This window comes from Entelurus aequoreus, linkage group LG05 (genome assembly GCF_033978785.1).
Source record: "Entelurus aequoreus isolate RoL-2023_Sb linkage group LG05, RoL_Eaeq_v1.1, whole genome shotgun sequence".
NCBI classification, from domain to species: domain Eukaryota; kingdom Metazoa; phylum Chordata; class Actinopteri; order Syngnathiformes; family Syngnathidae; genus Entelurus; species Entelurus aequoreus.
Window position 1 is genome coordinate 64,963,843 of NC_084735.1, and position 25,005 is coordinate 64,988,847.

Consider the following 25,005-nt stretch of genomic DNA (forward strand, 5'->3'; position numbering starts at 1 on the left):
GGAAAAGGACTCCAGAGAGTAGGGCACAGAGAGACTTTACTGGTTGAAGTTTGGATTAATAATTAGGGATGTCCGATAATGGCTTTTTGCCGATATCCGATATTCCGATATTGTCCAACTCTTTAATTACCGATACCGATATCAACCGATACCGATACTGATATATACAGTTGTGGAATTAACACATTATTATGCCTAATTTGGACAACCAGGTATGGTGAAGATAAGGTCCTTTTTTTTTTTTTAAATTAATAAAATAAAATAAGATAAATAAATTAAAAACATTTTCTTGAATAAAAAAGAAAGTAAAACAATACAAAATCAGTTACATAGAAACTAGTAATTAATGAAAATTAGTAAAATTAACTGTTAAAGGTTAGTACTATTAGTGGACCAGCAGCACGCACAATCATGTGTGCTTACGGACTGTATCCCTTGCAGACTGTATTGATATATATTGATATATAATGTAGGAACCACAATATTAATAACAGAAGGAAACAACCCTTTTGTGTGAATGAGTGTAAATGAAGGAGGGAGTTTTTTGGGTTGGTGCACTAATTGTAAGTGTATCTTGTGTTTTTTATGTTGATTTAATAAAAAATTTAAAAATTTAAAAAAACAACGATACCGATAATAAAAAAAACGATACCGATAATTTCCGATATTACATTTTAAAGCATTTATCGGCCGATAATATCGGCCGGCCGATATTATCGGACATCTCTATTAATAATTATGTGTGTGCATGTGCGTGTGTGAGTGCGTGTGCGTGCACGCGCGTGTGGTCTAGAAGGAACAAATACAAAAAAATGATAAAAAGAAAAATAGCACTGCACGTTTTGGGAATTTTGCCTATCTTTGGAGTACACTATTCCCCTCATAAAGCCCTATAAAAAACATCCAAAAGCTGCCAACAATGCTCCATTTACATCTTGTATTAACCAAGTATTAGTGATATTGTTATTACAAGCGCTAACGCAGACAAACTACTTTTAGTGTGGCGCCGTGATCACAGGGAGCTAACTACATGATGCTGCTATATTGAGCCAGTGAGCTGCTTCATCGCCTCTGAGTTGGTAAAAGTTCATTCTAGATTATAAATCGTGTTTCTTACCTGTATATGAGAAGGTTGTAGCCATAAACCAAGAAGTTGGTCAACTTTGACATCCAACTTATACCCGGTAATGGTAAGAAAGTCACGAAAAGACGCTTGTTTGCGGCACATAGAATTTTTTTTTTTAGCTGCGTGAGAGTTATGATTAATACCTAGTCTAAACGGGAAGATATGAACATCCCATCAGTCGGCATCGAAGTGAGAGCATACATTGTACAGTAAGTGGTTGTTTTTTATGTTCATTGTTTAGCACTTAGCGATACTGCTGCATGATGCTTAGTGTTTCAGTAAAGCTGGATCCGCTTAGCACACAGCTTCTAAAACTTGTAGTTCATCCTTCTTATATTCAGAGTCAAAAATATAAGTTTCTGTATCATCATTTGTTCCAAATTAGTTTTTGTTGTCTCTCACAAGTCTGCCATGAGTAGTAGTGTTGTTATTGTTGTTGAAGGGAAAAGCGAACATTATGATGCATTTGTAAAATGAATATGCCGCTGTATGCTTAAAATTAGCAAAATACATAAATATTACATGTTATTATGAAGCTGTCTGTTACTACATTACATATATACTTACATCGTTTATATAAAACGATGATGGAGGCTTTTGGATTATTTTGGAGTTCTGTATAAAGTAAATGACCATTGACTCCATTGTTAGCTCACTTTTGTAAGCAATTATTTACTAGTTATAATGCATAAACAAATTAAAACAAATGGGTTCTTCTCTAACATAAGAATTGTGAATGATAGACAAAATTTCTTAAGTGCAGTTTCTCTTTAAACGTGGTCTCTGGGGACCTCTAGTGGTGGAATAGCGTAACTGCCGTGTAAAGAAATTACGTCACCATTGAGAGAACGAAAATTGAGCATTGAATTGTAGCTGAATGCGGCAACATCGTTGCAAACGAATATGCAGTGAAGGCTACATTTAACACAAATTATAGGCATGGGAACATGAATGACAGTGCTATATTTGCCATAAAGTTACATTTTGGTCAGGAACACACACAGTGCTGTCCACAACCCCATTAATGAGGCAATACTAGCAGAGGATGTGATGGACAGGACATGACGTCCCAGAGTAAATTGCCAGAATAAGAGCATCCTAAAGATTTTAAAACTGTGGCAGAATAAGATCAAACTAAAACACTTTCTGACAGGGCCGTTTGTAAGAAGTTTGGTTTGCATGTCGGCCGCCTGATGTTGGCGTTTCTCGTCCTGAGCACCGGAATGTTCTGCTCATCTGCAGGTTGGTCTAATTCCTCCACAAATTCTGTTTTGTCTTTGTCAACATTATGTAAAAGTAGACATTCTTCTTCTCTGCAGGGTTCCTGCCTTCTTCTTTCTGTATGTACACGACGCTAATCGCCATGACAGGATGGTTCCAGGACTTCACGCCGTTAGCCATAGCGGGTGTAGCCGCTGGCGCCTTCGTTGGATGGCCGTTTTCCGCTCTGATTGGGTGCCAATGTTAATCAGAATGACTTTTTATCAACTGCATCCTGTGAATGGAAATATGTAAAATAATTTCTCCGCTCAACAGGGTGCCGATTGCCTTCGACCTGCTGGTGTTAAAGCGGGAATGGAAGAGTTTTATCACCTGGTCAGCTGTTGCTGTCTTGGTCTTTCTGGTAAGAAAAGGCAACAATTACTGGTGGAGTTCAACTTTAATATATTAAATATTTATATAAAAAAGATGCACGGTTTCTTTTTCAGGGTCCCTTGGTGGCAGTGGACTCTTTCCTTTATGGCAAACTAGTGGTCGCCCCTCTCAATATTCTGCTGTATAATGTCTTCACACCACATGGGCCCGATCTGTATGGTAATTAGCACGCACCTCTAATGTAATATTTTATATCATGTTGGCACAAGTACTAGGCATAAAAGTCAGAAGTGGCATTGTGCCCATTTAAAAAGCCAATTATACATCCATAACACTTAAGTTGAGCTTAGACGTAAATTCTTTTTTGTTAAATACATTTGACTTTGTCATCTAAGAATTACTGAAAAAAGAATAGCCTTCATAAAGCTGCATTCCCTTTTGTGGTCTATAGAGAGAGCCTGAAGCCAACTTAATGTATCTAATTTGCCTGTGTTTTCGTGTCACACTGATTAGGGGCTTCATGCAGTCTATAAACGTTTGGACTTTGAGGCCCATTTTTTCCACGACAGAAGGGAACGGGGCCCACTCTAATATTAACATTGAATTAGTAATTTTACTCTTGATTTTAATCATATTCAATTGATATGAAAGCATGTGTTAATCTCAAATATTATTATCAGGGCTTTGGTCAGGCTGATTACAAAATTAAATACTAGTCAAATAGTCAGCAAAAAAAGGGACTCACAAAACTCCTAAATAATAAATTGACATACATCCATCCATCCATACAATTACACAGTTTCTAAAATAAATTCTAACCAATTTAATAATAAACAATCATTTATATGTTTCTTAAATACACTGTCAATACAATTTAAGTGCATATTAAAATACAGTTTCACCACTTTAGTCATATTTTATTGCGCTTAAGAAACCTTTCTATGACTTTAAGATTTGTTATTCAAATGTGAAGTGCAATACAAATAAAATATATTATTATTATTCTTACTTTAGCTCCAGACATCTTCTGTTTGTTTGATATTGTCTTTACTGCAACAAGTGGTGGAGACGTGTATTACAACTGAGAACCACTACCGACGGCCCACACAAACCACAGCTGAGAAAGAGATTTTTTTGGTGGCCCAGTTTTGCGGTTAAGAAACACTGGTCTATGGCATTTTGTGTTTTTAAAAGTTAATGATTCTCAGTTTTATTGAGTAATCAACCTGTTTATTTTTGTGGTTTGCAGTAGTGTACACACACTACTGCATCATACTAAGTATTTTCTAATATTTTCATTATCCTGGTGTGGATGGATATAATCTGCATGGGTCTCAGTTGAACTCCCCGTTTTGTTTTTTTGGACTTTGATCACAGCAATGTGTATTTTGTGTCTTTTATTTCCAGGCACAGAGCCGTGGCACTTCTACTTCATAAATGGGGCTTTGAACTTCAACCTGGTGTTTGTTCTGGCACTCTTTTCCCTGCCACTCACTGCTCTCATGGAGACGCTCCTACAAAAGTTCCATGGTGAGCAGTTTGTGTGTGAATTGCGATCATGTGCAGAATGTTCCTCACAGCTTCCCTTAGTCGTAATAGCTGCTCTTGTGATTCCACGAGTCGCCTCTCATGTGTGTTTCCTGCAGTGCAGAACCTGGGCCGTCCATACTGGCTGACTCTGTCCCCCATGTATTTGTGGATGTTGATTTTCTTCTCTCGACCCCACAAAGAGGAGCGCTTTCTATTTCCCATCTATCCTCTTATTTGCCTGAGTGGTGCAGTGGCCCTCTCGTCTCTGCAGGTGTGTTCCTGTTATAGCGGTCCCCGTCCAAGCTGCATCTTCTCATTTGTTCCCTTCCTGCAGAAATGCTACCACTTCCTGTTCCAGCGCTACCGACTGGAGCACTACACGGTCTCCTCCAATTGGCTGGCACTCAGTGCAGTTGTGGTCTTCGCTGTGATGTCACTCTCTCGCTCTGTTGCCCTCTTCAAAGGTATATGTGTGAGGGCACGTACATCTCTCTATCCTGGCTTGACATATTTTCTTCCTCTCTACAGGTTACCACGCTCCTCTGGACTTATACCCAGAGTTTCACCGCATCGCCAAGGATACCACTCTGCACTCAGTCCCCGAAGGCAGACCAGTTAGTGTGTGTGTGGGCAAGGAGTGGCACCGCTTCCCCAGCAGCTTCCTTCTTCCACACAAGTCAGTAGGGATTGACATTCTTAAATCATTGCTTTGTAATTTGACTGATCAGTTGTCAAAGTAATGGACTCATAAAGGATTTCACTTGGCACAGGGCACATTTTACTCAGACCAAACCAGTCCGCTGCCTTAAAAGATTTGTCTGAAACAGCAAGTAAACAAAAACAGAGCAAAGCTTGATTTTGGAGCATCTTGAGCTCAAGGAAATATATTTCTTATTGTATTTGTAATATAGTAAATAACTACAACTAGGGCTGCAACGATTAATCGATTGAAAAAGAGCTTACACTTATATTATTTTGCTTCGATTAATTGTTTGAGTGTAACTCATAAAAATTGCCAAAATCCGGATTGAATGGAGTGCCTGGAACTTAAAAGTACCAGTAAAGTGGAAATACAAGTTGACTTTATATGCTTAATTGTGTTTCATTGTATCCATTAAACCATTTCCAATTGTATTTACAATCCCCAAAGTATGTGAAAACACAGTCTAAACATCACAAAATGCCACAAATTCAGTCAGCCATTTTGAATATTCTGCTCCGAACGTCTTTGGTCATTTCCGTAGATTGACGTCACTGGAGTAACACTTCTGCACTCTGACCATAGTATCAGATCAGTCATACTAGAAAAAACATTAGAGAGAGATGTGCAGTCTATCATTCACAATCCCTATATAAGACATGAACACATGTTTTTCTTTTTTTATGCATTATAAGTCTTAAATAAATAAATACGTAAATAGTCTGTCAATGGGGGCTTTCTAATCCCCTCACAAAACCCTCTAAATAACCATCCAAAACCTGCCAACAGTACTTCATATAGACATTGTGACCTAAATATTAACCTAATATTAGCTATGTTGTTTTTATAAGCGTTAACGCAGACATACAATTTTTTAGCGGCGGATTGATAACACAAAGTTAAATAGCCCTTTCCTGCTTTACTGTGAGCTGGCGGCGATGCCCTGCTGCTCCTGCGTCTCGGTTCTTCAAAGTTATTATAGATTATAAATCATGCCTCCCATCTGGATATTAGTATGATTTAGCCATAAATCAAAAAATTGTTCATCTGTGACATTCAATTTATAAACGGGGATAGAAACAAACACACACAACCGAAGACAGTGTCTTGTTGTGATGCATCATGATTCATTATTCATCTAAACGGGAAGATATGGACATCCTATTTGTCGTCATCGAAGTAAGAACAGACATTGTACAGTAAGCTATTGTTTTATTATATTTGTAGTTTGTATTTCTTGTTTAGCACTTAAACGGGAAGATATGGACATCCTATTTGTCATCATCGAAGTAAGAACAGACATTGTACAGTAAGCTATTGTTTTATTATATTTGTAGTTTGTATTTCTTGTTTAGCACTTAGCAATACTGCTACATGATGTTTAGTGTTTCACTATAGCTGTATCTGTTTAGCAGAGCTTCTAAAACTTGTAGCTCATTCTCCTTGTATTCAGGATCAACAATAGAAGTTTCTGGACCATCATTTGTCCCAAAGTAATCGTTGTTGGCTCTCACAAGGTCTGAATGATTTGCATTGATGTTGGTGGGGAAGAATTTGCGGTTCCTACCGCTTCGTCGCGTGATCACGTGACTGGCTAGCTCATTAGCTCTCAAAATGGCTTGGAAATCTTCATAAGATTGATACTATTTTGATCATATCTATTTACTCACTAACTTTATAAGTCTTTCGTTGTCATACATCATATATATATATGATAATAGCTTCAACATAGAGGAAACTTGTTTTTCCACTCTATTGGTACTTTAAATACATGCACATAGTTTCTTCAATAGAGCGCACACGAGCGGTAGTGTGTGGGGACCATGATCTGAGTGGTGGCGAACAGCGCAGAGTGTTTTTTATTTTTTTTAATTCTTATTAATGCACATATGTTAAAAGTGCAATTTCAATGTTGATGTGTATTGATTAGAAAAAAAAGAATATTATGGTAAGCAGAAAATCCTCATTTATTTAAACTATTTTCCATAAAATACGTGATTCATCCAATTACTCGATTAATCAAACTTTACTTTTCACATATCAACTTGCTTATATTCAGTAGGCTTAAATTTTCTACATTTGGCCTGGAGTTGAACGATGGATGGATGAATAGGAACAGATTTAGCTTTGAGGCTTAGAGTCCACTGCCTTGGTATTCTACCTCACCACTGTTTACTTTCACAATCAAATGTGTATTTGTCCACTAAGTTTCCTGTTTTTGATCTCCAGCTGGCAACTACACTTCATCCAAAGTGAGTTCAAAGGTCAGCTCCCCCAGCCGTACGCCTCCGGTCCTCTGGCCACACAGATCATCCCTGCTAATATGAACGACCAGAACCTGGAAGAGCCCAGCAGATATGTGGGAAACACACTTATTTGTTTTCCCTGTATTAGCAAAAACACTTATAGTACATGACCAGTGCGTCGATCCATGCAGGTAGACGTGCGGCAGTGCCACTATTTGGTAGACCTCGACACAGAAGAAGAAACGCCACATGAGCCGCGATACGCAGCCAACAAAGAGGAGTGGAACGTCATTGCCTACAAGCCTTTTTTGCAAGCATCCAGGTATTCCACATACCACACTTACAATATGTAATATAGTGAAATCATATACCTCTTGTACACAAAATGCATTAAAACTAAATAAAAACACCCTAGCAAAGTGGTGCGAACTGGCAGCCACGCTTCCGTCAGACTACCCCAGGGTAGCTGTGGCTACAAATGTAGCTTACCACCAGTAGGTGTAAATGAATGATGGGTTCTCACTTCTCTGTGAAGCGTTTTGAGTGTCTAGAAAAGCATTATATAAATCTAATCCATTATTATTATTATTATTATTATTATAATTATTATTAATGCATGAACCTTATGATTTAATGCTTTGGCTTTGTTTAACATACGTATTAGAGGTCGATAAATGCTTTAAAATGTAATATCGGAAATTATCGGTATCGGGTTTTTTATTATCGGTATGGTTTTTTTTCTTATTTTTATTTTTATTTTTTAAATTAAATCAACATCAAAAACACAAGATACACTTACAATTAGTGCACCAACCCAAAAAACCTTCCTCCCCCATTTACACTCATTCACACTCATTGAAACAAAAGGGTTGTTTCTTTCTGTTATTAATATTCTGGTTCCTACATTATATATCAATATATATCAATACAGTCTGCAAGGGATACAGTCCGTAAGCACACATGACTGTGCGTGCTGCTGGTCCACTAATAGTACTAACCTTTCACAGTTAATTTTACTCATTTTCATTAATTACTAGTTTCTAGGTAACTGTTTTTATATTGTTTTACTTTCTTTTTTATTCAAGAAAATGTTTTTAATTTATTTATCTTATTTTATTTTATGAATTTTTTTAAAAAGGACCTTATCTTCACCATACCTGGTTGTCCAAATTAGGCATAATAATGTGTTAATCCCACGACTGTATGTATCGGTATTGGTTGATATCGGTATCGGTTGATATCGGTATCTGTAATTAAAGAGTTCGACAATATCGGAATATCGGATATCGGCAAAAAGCCATTATCGGACATCCCTAATACGTATCCAACATTGTAACAATAGTTGTAAGTCAGAAATGACAAAAATCATCATAGTTTCCCTTTAAAAACACTGAATAAATGCATCAAATATATTTGTACATTCCAATTCTACACAGGAAATAATTAAAACAACTTTAAAAGGAATCTCAAAATGGCCACTTTTATCCATTTGTAGGTCCTCTCCTGTCTTCAGAGCATTTTACATCCCGTTCCTGTCCGAGCGCCACACCAGCTACCGGCGCTACGTCATCTTGAAACCGCGGCGGCAAAAGCAACCTCGTACGCGCAGCCGTGGCTGACCTTTTAACCTCAGATACAACAACAAAAATCAATGACTTCCCCTTTTGACACAGCTGGAGTGTGCAGTTTGTCAGGTGGAGTTTGACTATTGGTCTTAAGAAATGAAGATGCGGACCCTTTAAAGACTTTGCATGGACTTGTGTGTGAGTGTGTGCATGTGCATTTGAACACCAATTCGCACTTGACACTATTAAGGGGCGGGAATGGTGTGTCTGTATGTGTGTCATTCCTCAGGTGTGCTTATTTAGATGTCAGTTCATGTCAGTGTTTCCCTCCATACTGGACACCAAACCGAACGGAATAACTCAATCATAGGTGATAAAAATCTGATGTTTACTTTTTGTGCTCGGTGTGAGTGAAGATGATGAATGGAAATGAATAATTTAGATGGGTAATGGAAAGAAATATGACTGTGAATACAACCTTGTTTTGTTTTTCTATCTGTACAATAAAAAACAGCACCACAATCCGATTGATTTATTTACCCAACAAACATACAAACCACAGGAGGCGTATCAAGACATAACACATCATTACAAATATCAATATAATTGAACATTCTCTTCAACAACATGCTGTGTTGTCATTAATGTGCTACCTAGACCCTTGGGAGCATCATGAATCAAAACAGATTGATTCAGTGGGAAAGAGAAAGTCATTCATGTATTCCTGTTTGATCGTTGTGTCAATACACAGTTAAAAAACAAACACAAATAGTATTTACCCAACATGTCACCAAATGAACATTATTAGACTGCAAACAGTGAAATATCAACACTTAAATGGCCATGCAAATGCCATGCGCACTTATCCACGATATACTAGCAGAGACCAAAATGCCCCATCTTAATGGTGTACTTCAAAGAGTGCAATTTCAAGGTGAGTATGTTTGTGGCATCTTTTCGAATTGTACGAGCTGACATATTGCCATTGTTCACTGTCGTCATCAAGCACAGGTCTTAATGAAGCTTCTTCAGTGCATGCGACACCACATAGTTCAGTGTAATAGATACATTCCATATACAGCACAGGTGTCAAACTCAAGGCCCGCATGCCGGATCCGATCCTCCACGTCATTTTATATGGCCCGCAAAAGCCTGGATATAATATGTGTCAATAAAATACCTTATATTTTCTTTCTTATTTTCTTACTAAAGGTATTAAGGTTTTTTTTCTAGTTTGACAGGGAAAAAATAGTGTTCAATGTTGCAACAAATATTATCTTATCAAACTTTTTTGCTCAAAATCCAAATAAATACTTAAATATCTGCTCAACTCATGATTTCGAAGCAAGTTATCCATCAAATTGTACACTATAAAAATGACCAATTGATTTTACTGTAAAATGTAAGGATTTTTTTTAACAGCATTTTACTGTAAGTTGAAAAAAACCGACCAATGTTTGTTTTTTTAACAGTAAAATTCTCTCGACTGAGCAGTCAGTTTTTTGTTGTTTTTTTACTGTGAAATCCACGATTGATGATTTTACGGTACCACATTTTATAATGGTAAAAAACTGGGAGCTGATTTGCCAAAATAAAATTAAACAGCGGTACTGTATTTATATTTATAATTTCATTTATTTATTTATTTATTACTATATATATATACACACACCGTATTTTCCGCACTATAATACGCACTGGATTATAAGGCGCACCTTCAATGAATGGCCTATTTTAAAACTTTGTTCATATATAAGGCGCACCGCATTATAAGGTGCGTAGAATAGACGCTACAGTAGAGTCTGCGGTTGCGAGACCTGTTGTGGCTCAATATTGGTCCATATATAAGGCGCACCGGATTATAAAGCGGACTGTCAGCTTTTGAGAAAATTGGAGGTTTTTAGGTGCGCCTTAGAGTGCGGAAAATACGGTATATATATATATATATATATATATATATATATGCTTGTTATAAAAAATAATAATGAAAAAAAACCGACAACATATATTTTACCGTAAAAGTCTGGCAACTAAGCTGCCAGTTTTTTTCTGTAAAAAACTGGTAAAATCCACAGATTTGTTTTACTCTTTAGTAAAATAATTTAAAATATTTAAATTCATAGGCAAATTCATTTATTATTTACTGTTACAAGCGTCCCCTGATGGTAGCCATGACTGCGGTGTGGCCCTCAATGAAAACAAGTTTGACACCCGTGATGTACAGTATTTACAAGGCTGTTGCAAGACTGGATAGTAAAATAAAGTTTGTCTGGGGTCGTACATTGTCTCCAGCTCTTGCATTGGATTTGGATTTGATTATGCAGGTCTATCCAATGTTTTTGCCAGCAAGTGACTATGTCTTACATTGACTAAAGAAGGTGGCCAATCGGTTTGATCCATTTCTGAAATTTTTTGCAACTTGCATGCAGTGTCTTAACATCCTATAATCAGACCTACGAACACACACATCAGTACTTTTCACTGTCGAGCCAGTGTTGTTCATTGAAGTATCTCCTTCCTCCATCAAAATTCAGAGCACTTCTGTAGCTATCCAGAGTAGCCTGGTAGGATTTTCTGCTTCCGTAGCTTCCCAAGATGCTTTGGTAAGAATCCATCTTGCCATCGGTGGTGTACGTCTGATACAGGTCAGCCTTCACCGTGTGATCCACAGGCTTCACTTTGAAGTCATAGAGGTCAGTCTTGGCTGTCACGTTGTCTTCGTACAGCTCGTGGTCCCCGTAGGCCCTGCTGCAGCCAAAATGCTCACTCTTGGTTGTTCGGCGGCCGAGACTCCTGTCGTAAAATTGGCTGGGATGAGCCAGACTCCCGTCAGTCAGGTCCCTCTTCGCCGGCCGGCCCAAGCTGCTGTTGTAGAGGTCGCGGGTACCCCGGCGGCCCAAGCTGAGGTCATTGATGTCAAAGTTAAGGAAGCAGCTCTCAGTGCTGGCGAGAGTCACAAAGCCGCTTTCGGTGTCGCGACCTCCCAGATTGTCATAATCCCCGGTGGGGGTGTCAGGCGAGGAGCTAAGGAAGGATGTATTCTTGGTGTGCGGGCGCCCCGACACCAAGTCGTCATCCTTCTGACAGCGGATCACGTTGTAGACGTCTGTCGGGGTCGGGCTGGGTCGGAGGCCCGTATCTGGCTGAGGCACTTCCGATTTTTTCTCCTTTCTTCGTCTGTCAAAAGAAAACATTCTTTAACTAGACCAAACGTTACACTGTAGAACGGGGATCCTCAGTTACACTTGTCCAAGGGCAGGATTTTTTCTTAGAAAACACGGTAAGGGCCAGTGTTGTTAAAAAAATATAAATATATAAATTAGGGCTGTCAAAAATAATGAGTTAAATTAAATTATCACATTAATCATGTATATACACAGATTAATCAGGCTATTTATTTCGACTATACATGCTCCTTTCCCCAAACCGCGGATGGTTACCTGAAAGGTGGCACAGGTTGGTACATGGTCAGTGTTCAGGTCAATGCGTACTGTTCCACACCAAATTTTATCCCAAAAACAATCTGACTAGACTTTAGATAAAACTGTTACCAAGTTTTGAGAAAATAAATGATGTGCATTCAAGTAAAAACATTTTTAAATGTTCCTGTATGACATTTTGTCAATAACATTGCATTTGTGTCCATATATTAGGGTCTTTTTTAAGTTAATTTAAAATAATGCATGAGAGTAATCATTACTAATCCAAATTCAAAAGTGTGAAAAAAAACATTTGACAGCACTATTGTGAACTTAATATAAATGTAATAATACACATAAACATACTATTTTAATAAACATGTACTTAGAATTATATGAACCCATGCTCCTTTTTATGAAGGAGCAAGCACGTTAATTAACATTGAACTATCCAGCCACTCTCATTGGGTATTTTCCTATTAATGTCCAATTTTACAGAAATGTCCTGGATGAATGACAACCTTCACAGACATACATGTGAATGATTTTACTATTGGGGGGGTTTGGCGGGCCGATGTTCTGGCAAAGGGTGGAATTGCACCCCAACCATATATGCCTGTCTATAATTGCAAGGAATGCATTATTGATATTGAGCATTTAAGGAATATTCAAATGCATATTACACTTAATAATAATACATCTCCACGGTTCAATTCCAATTTTCGGGGAGGAAATTAGATTCCACACGATTCTTGATTCAAACCGATTCATGCAATACATTATTTCGTATAAACATTAGAATAAAATCTTTTCAAAACAGGTCACTGATTCCAAAAGACGTATGGTGTGTATACGCACAGTGAGTAAGCTAGAGATGGCCAAAAAACTGTCTTTAAAAAAAAACCAAAAAAGTACTATATATATAGACAGTGTATACGGTATATATACAGTGTATACACTATATATACACTGTATATATTCTGTATGTAAATATATACATACATTGAATAGATATACACATTTTTTAATATATTTTTTAATACTGTGAATTCATTTATAATCGTAATAAGAATCACGATTGGGATGTAAATCTATTTTTTTTTTCAACACCCCTACTAAAAACCACTATATTTGTGTATTTTGCCAGTTCATATACATGTTTCACACTGCAAACAGTCAAATGTATGATTAATTAGGTTATGTTTTAATTTTTTTACTGGGAAACCAAAAGCGCTCCCAGTATCCTTTGATCCACTTGATTTTTTGGCATCTTCACGTGAAACCATAACGCAATAAGTCCTACATTGTGTAATAGTTGGTAGTGTGAAACATGTATATTAAATGACCAAATACAAAAATATAGCGCTATTTAGTGTAACAAGGCTTGAATCAATACACAATCACATTTTTTGTATTCATACAAATGCACAGATGCACGTCTTAGAACACCCTTTTGAAGACCCCTGCTGTAGAATTTTGAAACTGCCCAGTTACTATGGAAACCAGAAAACAGTCACTGTGCTGCTTTCTTGTTTACATATAAGAACAGGCTTGTGGAAGATTAATTGTGAATTCTGACTACACTGAAAAAATTGACTTTAGCATAATTCTTTAAATCAATACAGAATTTGACTGAGAGTAAATATGGTGACGATAATGACAATGCCAGTTAGGATATCAACAGACATCAGTTTAGCACTCAGCCTTGTTTTTCCCTCAGAGGAACGCGGATCATCTGCTCAGTGATCGATGCTTGTACCGTATTGATGTCTGAGTTAAGGATGATGACTCTGCGTGCTCCGCCTGAAAGCAGTCCACTATAGAAGATTCCGATCATTACTTGACTGGTCAAAGCAATCGGATGCTCACCGCGTGCCCAGCATTTTGAAGCAGCAGACCCCCGTCACTGTCAGCAGCAGCAGTATGAGCGGGATGGTGGGGATGATGATGTACACCACATTGAGGGCTAAGAGAGAGAGGCAGACGTTACATGGCGTGATTAGCATTTAGATGTTAAAATAGTAGACTATAGACTCATCCGTTAGGTAACCTGTGCTCCTCTTTGCATTATGATCACTTGGATTCCACGGCACAGATGAGGGGAAGATGTCTGTAATGAAAGGCATTCATGATAAAAAATGCATGCAAGTCACCTTTAGTAAATGCTCCAATTAACACGTCTATTCAAATAAGTGCCCAAAAGTTAAGGTACAATAGGTTATGCATTTAAAGCATAGGTGTCAAACTCAAGGCCAGATGTGGCCCGCCAAAGGCTGGGCTTGCTAAAATACTTTCTGTCTAAATGTATTCGTTCTTTTAAAGCTCCAACTCGCCGAGTCTAAATGGAAGAAAGCAAATGTGAGCAAAACCTAAACGAATCAAGTTTTGACCATCAATCATAAATTAAGCTTTCAGTACATAAACAACGTTGAGATCTATATACACTACCGTTCAAAAGTTTGGGGTCACATTGAAATGTCCTTATTTTTGAAGGAAAAGCACTGTACTTTTCAATGACGATAACTTTAAACTAGTCTTAACTTTAAAGAAATACACTCTATACATTGCTAATGTGGTAAATGACTATTCTAGCTGCAAATGTCTGGTTTTTGGTGCAAAATCTACATAGGTGTATAGAGGCCCATTTCCAGCAACTATCACTCCAGTGTTCTAATGGTACAATGTGTTTGCTCATTGGCTCAGAAGGCTAATTGATGATTAGAAAACCCTTGTGCAATCATGTTCACACATCTGAAAACAGTTTAGCTCGTTACAGAAGCTACAAAACTGACCTTCCTTTGAGCAGATTGAGTTTCTGGAGCATCACATTTGTGGGGTCAATTAAACGCTCAAAATGGCCAGAAAAAGAGAACTTTCATCTGAAACTCGACAGTCTATTCTTGTTCTTAGAAATGAAGGCTATTCCACAAAATTGTTTGGGTGACCCCAAACTTTTGAACGGTAGTGTATAATCTGATAAAGACAGGGTAAAACGTGCATACTTTTAAACGGCACGTGCAACAACAACAACAAAGCAGCAAACCTGGCTGTAGACGCGATGTTAAATCAGGAAATGCAACCTTACCCCAGCAAAAACAATGCATATTTATCTGAGAGTCTTGACACCAATTTCCTCGACGCAGCCACACACAGAGGAGTTGTAGACCTCCATGCTTTTTCAAGTTTTCATTAGTTTGGCCGTGTAGAATGATATCTAGAGCACCAGATAGTTCGACATGTCTGGGGACGCGACCGACGGTTAAGCCTTGAAATCACTCGACAAATCTTATTCTTATAACGTATGGAGATAGACTCCATTGCATAGTTTGCATTCTTTGCTCGTATCTGCTTTTATCTGGATAGTTCGCACTGTGTTAGCTGCACAGTAGCCCACCACCTCATTCACTTCCGTTCAAAATTCACATGTCCAAATACAACCTATTTATAAAACAATCTTGCCTTGTTCCAAACTTGCCCCAAACGAGGTGTTCGGAATTTTGAGACCTTCGTGGCATATTTTACGCCAGCGGATATCGCCATATATGGTAGAGGTTTACCCGAAGAGCTTTGCACAAGTTTGCTAATTTGTAATTGTAGTCACTAAGTTCCTTATTTTCTCCATCCTTTTGCTTTGGGGCAGACTGGCTCGTACATGCACATGCGTGCTAAAATCAATTTCCAACAAAAAGTAGTGTATAGTTCGAACTTATATCTGTCAGTAGACTCGCTTTGGAAGTTGAAGGGGGCTTGGCCTGGAGGTAGCCCACAAAACAACGCATCATGAAGAGACTATCAGAAAGTGGATTATAAGGATGGTCTGTAAAACATAATTAAAATTTGGACCAAAGCACCCCAATTACATGTTATGTAAACCACAAGGAAGTGCTCTAAATGTAGGGGAAAACAATCTCATATGATCCCTTTAGGGTTACAAGGATCACTTATAACAGGGGTGTCAAACGTAAGGATCAGGTTTTATCCGACCCGCGGGATGAGTTTGCTAAGTATAGAAATAAGCCGAAATTTTTGAATGAAAGAAACTGCTGTTCTAAATGTGTCCACTAGATGTCGCAATAGCAATTCTTTGTATCTATATAGATTATGCTACATATGTAAAAAAAAAAATTAAAAAATCATATGATGCATCAATCAAGGAAAATGAGCAAACTACATAAATAACGTCCTGTAATTTGATTTTTATATTATTTTTTATCTTAATAGATTGAAAATTAACATCAATGAGTTGAATAATGAACATTATCACATAATATATTCAGAAAGTATAAATGATGACAAATAAAGGTAGAATACTATTAACCGCAACATGTAAGTGTAAAAAAAACAGCATTTTTAGAATGTGCTTGTTCTATTTTTTAACAAAGAAAACAATCTGAAGTTGTCTTTATTTTAAGTTATCGTGCCGTGATTTTACCAGTCCGGCCCACTTGGGAGTAGTTTTTTCTCCATGTGGCCCCCCATCTAAAATGAGTTTGACACCCCTGACTTAAAACATTGATAACAAATTCATAAAATCACAAGTTGATTCAATGTTATTGAAAAATAAGTCTCAAAACATTGCAAATTCAGACATTTTAGGCCATAAAAATCACACACAAAAAAAATCCTAGAGGGACTGATGAAGGTTTTAAAAAAACTTGCATAATGAGTACTGATATTTTGGAAATAACACTCCATCTATTTTGTTCTGGCGTCTTCAGTAAATAAGATGAAATAAGAGCACTTACCTGCATGTGTGGAGTTAGGGGGTGAGGGGACAGCGGACTTCTCTGGCAAGATTAAAACAGTCAACAAGGAAGCACATTGAAATAATTGGAATGTTGCCGCCTGTGAGGTTGTACCTGCGATGTATTTGCAGATAAAGTTGTGCTTAGTTTCGCAGTTGTCGTCATTCCACTGGAACATGTAGAGTCCTCCCATCCCGGGCGGTGCAGACGGCTGGTGATACATCACCACGCACACCTCATAGCCGCATGATGGCTCATCCCAGTGCCAGTTCCTGCACACATGGAGCCACAGTCATTTATCTCAATGCTGCCTCCACTAAACATACGCGCCCGTTTATTGAGCTCGCTTAAAAAAAAACCAATGTGGCCCTGTAATAAATCTTTCTCTCGCGAGGATTCTAATGTTCACTTTTACTGTAATTGTTTAAGAGAGAGAGGTATCGATCTTTTTCAATAGGCATTTTGGAGGCTAGCCTTTTTACAGTAAGTAGCACAGTGTCATAATAACTTATAGTGAGATGTCTGTATAAAAGTAGGTTTTGCAATTCCCAGAGGCCCTGGAAAAATAGATTAATTGAGGACTTTAATGGCATTGAATACATCACAACATATCATAGCTAACTACAGAGAGGGCAATAATATTTGTAGAATATTTTGTCCAGGCCATAGCTTGTTCTTACAATTTTGCTTGTGGAAAAGGCTAAATACTATGGAATTATGCATTATAAGTAGGGCTGTCAAAAATAAAGAGTGAATAATCACAACAAACTAACACATTCATCATGTTTATATACAGATAAATCACATCATTTATTCTGGCTCCTTTACCTTAACCGCGAATGGTCGCCTGAAAGGTGTGTGTTATACGGTCAGTGATCAGGGCAATTCATATGTCAGTGCAAAGATGAGTGAGAAGACTTCCAAATACAACCTAATGGGACTTTAGGTAAAAGTGTACCAACATTTTCAGCAAATAGATATGGTGCATTCAAGTAACACATTTAGAAAATTTTTCTGTATGACATTCTGAGAATGCCGCAATTGCCTCCCTGCTTGGCACTCAGCATCAAGGATTGGAATTGGGGCTTAAATTACCAAATGGTTCCCGAGCGCGGCCACCGCCGCTGCTCACTGCTCCCCTCACCTCCCAGGGGGTGAACATGAGGATGGGTCAAATGCAGGGGATAATTTCACCACACCTAGTGTGTGTGTGACTATCGTTGGGATTTTAACTTAACTCTAAATATCGGGGTCTTTTAGTTAGTTTAAATTATGCAAGTGAGTTATAACCTGTGACTAATCATGATTAATCCAAATTCAAAAGTGTTAAACTGATTTAAAAAAGGTACCATTTGTCAGCACTACTTGTAAGCATCATATTTCCTGAAATTTTGGCCTCTGCTCCTCTGCTTGAATGAACTAACGCCATGCCCCAAATAGATTCCTCTTGTTTCCCCTCAAAACAGAAATACATTCAATATTGTTGAACTTTAAAATAAGAATGCAAATGTGTTCCCCTGGTAGATGCCCTGCCTCTTATATGACTGCTGGGGTTTCATCTATAAAGGTTGCGTACGCACAAAACCGGGCCGAAAAGTTCCTCACAATGTTTTCACACAATATGTGTGATTTATAAAAAGTTACAGTTTTCCACATGCAGTTTTATGGATGAGACCTCTGGTACTCTGCAGAAATACTGTTTATAACAGGGTTTTCCAAGCTTTTTGACTAGGAGGCTACATTGGGCCAATATATATATATGTACATATATATATACAGTATATATATACACCTATATATTTACGTATATATACACACTTACACATACACATATATATATACTTACACACACACATATATATATATATATATATATATATATATATATATATATATATATATATATATATATATATATATATATATATATACACAGTATTTATATATAGCCTATGCATATATGTGTGCAAATGTATATAGATATATTCATATTATATTAAAATAATGGATATATAATGAATAATTTATATAATTTGATATTAATTGGATATTAATAGATGTGAAAGTTTGACTCCTAACTTGTTTACTTCCGTGATGACCTCCTTAAAGTTTTGTAAGCAATCAGAAATATCAAGCAGTTAAAATGCGCTAAACATGGATAAGTGTGGAGATAGTGTTTTTCATTGTTTCCCATCATGCATTACAATGGATTTAAAATGGGTGTAATTGTGAAACATGTGGTGGGATTGGATGGTTTTTTTTTTATAACAACCTACTCACAAAGTTCAGTGAGCAGGTTGTGTTATGTGTGACCATGTGTGTTCAGTTTTTGTGTTCGTTTATTTGCGCCATGAGTGGGAAAGGTTGTTTGGTTTGGGTCCTTTATGAAATGCTGCGCTGTGCACAAATCAAAGTGCTGTTCATGGTCATTAAACTGAATTACTGACGTTGTCCACAAGCCGACGACAAAGTGTCAGCAACTATATTATCAGATATTTAAAATTAAGAAGAAGGTACTGCGCAGGCCAGATTCTTGAACAAACTAATGATGTCTTACGGGTCAAATTGAAGATGCTGGCGGGCCGCATTTGGTAGTTTGGACACCCCTTATTTTTATATCATGAGTGTCCTTTGAGGGCAGCACGGTGGAACAGGGGTTAGTGCATGTGCCTCACTATACGAAGGTCCTGAGTTCAATCCTAGGCTCTGGATTTTTCTGTGTGGAGTTTGCATGTTCTCCCCATGACTGCGTGGGTTCCCTCCGGGTACTCCGGCTTCCTCCCACCTCCAAAGACATGCACCTGGGGATAGGTTGATTGGCAACACTAAAAAATTGTCCCTAGTGAATGAATGTGAGTGTGAATGTTGTCTGTCTATCTGTGTTGGCCCTGCGATGAGGTGGCGACTTGTCCAGGGTGTACACCGCCTTCCGCCCGAATGCAGCTGAGATAGGCTCCAGCACCCCCCGAACCCCGAAAGGGACAAGCGGTAGAAAATGGATGGATGGATGGAGTGTCCTTTGAAAAGATGGGTCTAGAGATTTATACATGCAAACCAACAGGTTTGCATGTATAAACATGGACGTAATTTGGGGGGGAATAGGAGGACATGTCTCCTGTATTTTTTCCAAAAACAGTCTTTGCACACTTTTTAACATCCTAAAATAATGTTAAGCTATTGAATGGGGACAAGTCAAACACTAGTACCAGGCGGAAATCGTCCCTTTAACCTCCCAAAAGCTAATCCATCGGCTTTCTGGGTAACTTGCGCAAAGGGAAAAATATTGAAATTTCCGGCTGAAATGTAAGTAACTCCTGGTAGCGCGATGGCTAAGGTATCAGTCTTTTGTTCCAGCAAACATGGTGAGGTTCCCAGCCAGGGTATATAAAGTAAACGTTAAACTATATCATAATAAAATCTTGAAAAACTAAAGTAAAGTTATTAATTTCATTCTGTTAGTTTTGTTATTTCGTTAAAAAAAAAATACAAATAATGTGACATGCATTTAATCCCTTCAAACCACGCCCCCCTCCCAGCAGCGGCCCCTGTACTCAAGCAACTTCTGAAATCCCAATTTCGTTTCTGGGTGGCGCCATTCAACTTCTCTTTAAGCAAGTCCGAGCTTTTATTCTTGCGACACGAACTACTATAGTTGTTATTAGTATTAAATTAGACTATTTCAACTTGTACTTGATTGATTGTATTTTTCTTGGCCAATAAAAGACAAGCTGTGGGTCACAAATGACTCTACTGTATATCCTCGTGATATTCAGTGTGCCTTCTAGAAGCTATTGTCTATTCGTGACGTCTTCCCACCACCACCCACCTAAAAGTGGACTTGCTGCCATCCAGCCAGCGGTACTGCGATGAACATTCACTGCTGCTGCTGCTGTCCTCGTCTCCGTGGTTACGCTTCAGCCCGATCCAGAAGTCGCCATCGGTCGGCCGCAACTCCGTGATGAGCTGCTCGATGATCTTCTGCTCGGACGCCGACTCCACGCTCAGCAGCTGCCCGCCGTCCCGGCGACACGCAAGCTCAGCCTCCCCGAAGTTCAATCTCCGCCGCACCTCGGAGAAATAGGCCAGCTTGTAACACGGCCTGCCTTTGCCCGCCTTGCACACACGCTGACCTGCGCACAGGTGCACAATTGATCTCTGGGTGTATGATGAAGCTCACTGTAAACTAGTACATCTTTCAAAATGAAAAATTATGTTACCTTCCCAAAAAGGCCTATACACATATTTGTGTCTACAGTCTAGTGTTCATGTTAGAACGACACATAAGCCTGCAGCTAGGTGGCAGCAGTGATCCATCTGATCAACAGTTCTACTCAGTAGAAGTAGGAAGTACACAGCACCAGTAGAAAGGTAAAAGACGCAAAGAGATGGGGGTGCTGGAGCCTATCCCAGCTGCATTCGGGCGGAAGGCGGGGTACACCCTGGACAAGTCGCCATCTCATCGCAGGGCCAACACAGATAGACAGACAACATTCACACTCACATTCACACATTAGGAGTAATATATATATATATATATATATATATATATATATATATATATATATATATATACAAACCCCATTTCCATATGAGTTGGGACATTGTGTTAGATTAAATTGCATAGGAGAGTTTTAACTTGCACTTACAGATGTAGCGACCAACTGTAGTTACTGACAGTGGGTTTCTGAAGTGTTCCTGAGCCCATGTGGTGATATCCTTTACACACTGATGTCCCTTGTTGATGCAGTACAGCCTGAGGGATTGAAGGTCACAGGCTTAGCTGCTTACGTGCAGTGATTTCTCCAGATTCTCTGAACCCTTTGATGATATTACGGACCGTAGATGGTGAAATCCCTAAATTCCTTGCAATAGCTGGTTTGTTAAACTGTTCAACAATTTGCTCACGCATTTGTTGACAAAGTGGTGACCCTCGCCCCATCCTTGTTTGTGAATGACTGAGCATTTCATGGAATCTACTTTTATACCCAATCATGGCACCCACCTGTTCCCAATTTGCCTGTTCACCTGTGGGATGTTCCAAATAAGTGTTTTATGAGCATTCCTCAACTTTATCAGTATTTATTGCCACCTTTCCCAACTTCTTTGTCGCGTGTTGCTGGCATCAAATTCTAAAGTTAATGATTATTTGCAAAAAATAAATGTTTATCAGTTTGAACATCAAAGATGTTGTCTTTGTAGCATATTCAACTGAATATGGGTTGAAAATGATTTGCAAATCAATGTATTCCGTTTATATTTACATCTAACACAATTTCCCAACTCATATGGAAACGGGGTTTGTATATATATATATATATATATATATATATATATATATATATATATATATATATATATATATATATATATATATACATATAATAAAGTACTATATATATATTTATGTGTGTGTGTGTGTGTGTGTGTGTGTGTGTGTGTGTGTGTGTGTGTGTGTGTATGTGTGTGTGTGTGTGTGTGTGTGTGTGTGTGTGTGTGTGTGTGTGTGTGTGTATATATGTATGAATATACAGTATATGTACCCGGCCTACCACTGGAATGCAGCTGACCCCCCGTGACCCCAAAAGGGACAAGCGGTAGGAAATGGATGGATGGATGGATGTATATACTGTATATTGTATATACACATGGGTATTTGAAAACCAATAGTCGAATTGAAATCTTCCCATAAACTAGTGCATTGTTTAATGTTAAATCAAAAAATAATATTATGAGCAAATATCAAATAAGTAGATCTGATCAAGTTTTCGATTGTAATTAAATTCGGGGGGCTCACAGCTATTTCTGTCCCCTGGGATACTTGAGAAGCACTGTACTAATAGTTGTATAGTAGTAGTCAATCTAACAAATATTAAATATGTTTTAGCCCAGTATGTTTACATTGCTCCACTGTTTTTTGTCATTGGAAAAACAATATATATATATATATATATAATGTATATATATATTATGCACGGTGCAGACACTTATTACTTTTTAACATACAGTCCATATCTAAAATCAAGAGTGACACATACTTGGAATTTCAGTCAGAAAACAGTAAAGCAAATTATGTATGCTTTGAATGGGGAAACGCAGCACCACATACTGGACATATATTTACATCATCCATCACCACATGGCACTTCAAATGTGGCTTCACCATTTTATAATTCTTTCAAGAATTATAAATTATAAATAAAAATTTTTTTAAGCATAACAATGGCTTAATGAGCTAAAAATATCAGTGCTACAGTAGTATTGGCAACGAGATGAGCCCAAACCAGTCAGATCACACTGTTCAGTATGGTGGCCACTGATTGGCTCAGCTTCGGGCAACGGTACTATTTTGGATTAAAAGAGTGTAGAGGTGACTAAAGAGGGTTTTATTTCATGTATGAAGGGTTTTCTCAATGTTCCATCCATCCATCCATTTTCTACCGCTTATTCCCTTCGGGGTCGCTGGAGCCTATCTCAGCTACAATCGGGCGGAAGGCGGGGTACACCCTGGACAAGTCGCCACCTCATCGCAGGGCCAACACAGATAGACAGACAACATTCACACTCACATTCACACACTAGGGCCAATTTAGTGTTGCCAATCAACCTATCCCCAGGTGCGTGTCTTTGGAGGTGGGAGGAAGCCAGAGTACCCGGAGGGAACCCACGCAGTCACGGGGAGAACATGCAAACTCCACACAGAAAGATCCCGAGGCCGGGATTGAACTCACAACTACTCAGGACCTTCGTATTGTGAGGCAGACGCACTAACCCCTCTGCCACCGTGCTGCCCGGTTTTCTCAATGTTGACAAATGTATTTAGAAGGTAGATTCCATGCTCTATCAATGAAAATAGTTGATTTATAATTAATGATTCCTACTTTATGGAAACGTATATATTGCGATAATCGAAGAATTATTGTAAATAAACATTTCACTAGTGCATTAGTTTATGTAAATTTTGACAAGGTTAATGAACAAATGATTTAAAAAGGAATCTGAAAAATATATTCTGGTAAATTGGACCTATTTTCAACACAACGTAAATCACCTGAAAGTTAAAAACTGAATGGCACAAAATGTTAATAACATTCGGACAGAGTCAAACCAAACTCTGCATATTTAAAAATCAATATGACATTATAATACCAGTGTATAACAGCACATATTCACACTTACCTTTAGCTTCAAATACATCTGCTTTAGGTGTGTGAGCCCGGCAGCCAAGAAGAAGTCCCAAAAAGAGATCCACAAACAGTTGTAGTAGAAGCGGGTGTCGTTTTTGAAGGTGTGTGTGTGTGTTGAGGCTTACCTGTCATGAGGCTGGTGGCTGCCGTTGGATGAAAACATAAAAACAGGAGCTGACAAAAGATGGCAAGGCGGTCCATCACTGTCAGGTGAGTGACTTTTACTAGAGTTTTAGTTGTTCATGTCACCTCCAGTGAAAGTTGATGAAAATGTATTTCAAATGATGGAATAAAAAGCTGCTTCTTGTGTGTGTTGCACGCTGAAAAAAAATGTGTGTGTGTGTGTGTGTGTGTGTGTGTGTGTGTGTGTGTGTGTGTGTGTGTGTGTGTGTGTGTGTGTGTGTGTGTGTGTGTGTGTGTGTGTGAGAGAGAGAGAGATGGAAGGAGGAGCAAGAAGAAAAGAAGGTGGGGAATGGGCCATGTGTTTAGGAGGGGGCCTGTAATCTGTTAAGAGCAAGTCTTTAATGATCGGCAGAAGAGGCGGCATTGATCGCAGAGACATCTAATCACGCAAGTGCTTCTCATTGTAAACGCTGACACCGGGCAGAATTCCCCCCTGCCTGTATGACAGGCGCTTTAGAGGATTATCATTATAAAGGTGTTACATGAAAATGATCTGCTGTAACTTAATCAGGATTTTTTTTTTTCAGGTCGTGTTCTTCCCGTAATGTGTTTTAGTCCTTATTGTCACACAGTTCGAACAGTTTGTTAAGTTTTCTGTTTGAACATGCTTTGCATGAGTGCTGCCGGCGCAAGGAAGCTGCGGTTCAGTGGGAGGAAACATGATTCCCATGGGAAACAGGGCAAAATGTCAGTTTCATATTATCATAACAT

The 25,005-nt window shown here is 38.3% G+C and overlaps 2 protein-coding genes across 3 annotated transcripts in view; one reads left to right on the forward strand and one right to left on the reverse strand.

Moving 5' to 3' along the window:
- Window positions 1-9,278, forward strand: part of alg9 (ALG9 alpha-1,2-mannosyltransferase) — a 14,268-nt gene extending 4,990 nt beyond the window's left edge. The window contains exons 5-15 of one of the 2 annotated variants that reach the window (XM_062048658.1): window positions 2,280-2,368; window positions 2,446-2,581; window positions 2,663-2,750; window positions 2,836-2,941; window positions 4,130-4,252; window positions 4,369-4,523; window positions 4,587-4,716; window positions 4,781-4,928; window positions 7,182-7,311; window positions 7,390-7,520; window positions 8,694-9,278. In XM_062048658.1, coding sequence (XP_061904642.1) covers window positions 2,280-2,368; window positions 2,446-2,581; window positions 2,663-2,750; window positions 2,836-2,941; window positions 4,130-4,252; window positions 4,369-4,523; window positions 4,587-4,716; window positions 4,781-4,928; window positions 7,182-7,311; window positions 7,390-7,520; window positions 8,694-8,817 — 1,360 coding nt within the window. In that variant the 3' untranslated portion in view covers window positions 8,818-9,278. Of the gene's footprint in view, window positions 1-2,279; window positions 2,369-2,445; window positions 2,582-2,662; window positions 2,751-2,835; window positions 2,942-4,129; window positions 4,253-4,368; window positions 4,717-4,780; window positions 4,929-7,181; window positions 7,312-7,389; window positions 7,521-8,693 lie in introns of both variants that reach the window. The other variant, XM_062048657.1, reaches the window with a different exon arrangement.
- A 1,502-nt stretch (window positions 9,279-10,780) lies between these two features.
- Window positions 10,781-24,312, reverse strand: layna (layilin a). Its single transcript, XM_062046479.1, has 8 exons — window positions 24,237-24,312; window positions 24,104-24,124; window positions 20,754-21,057; window positions 17,042-17,199; window positions 16,928-16,969; window positions 14,233-14,292; window positions 14,052-14,148; window positions 10,781-11,940 (listed from the first exon to the last, which is right to left on the reverse strand). Exons 1-8 carry the CDS (start codon window positions 24,310-24,312, stop codon window positions 11,232-11,234), a joined length of 1,467 nt encoding a protein of 488 aa, XP_061902463.1. The 3' UTR covers window positions 10,781-11,231.
- Window positions 24,313-25,005: the final 693 nt, after the last annotated feature.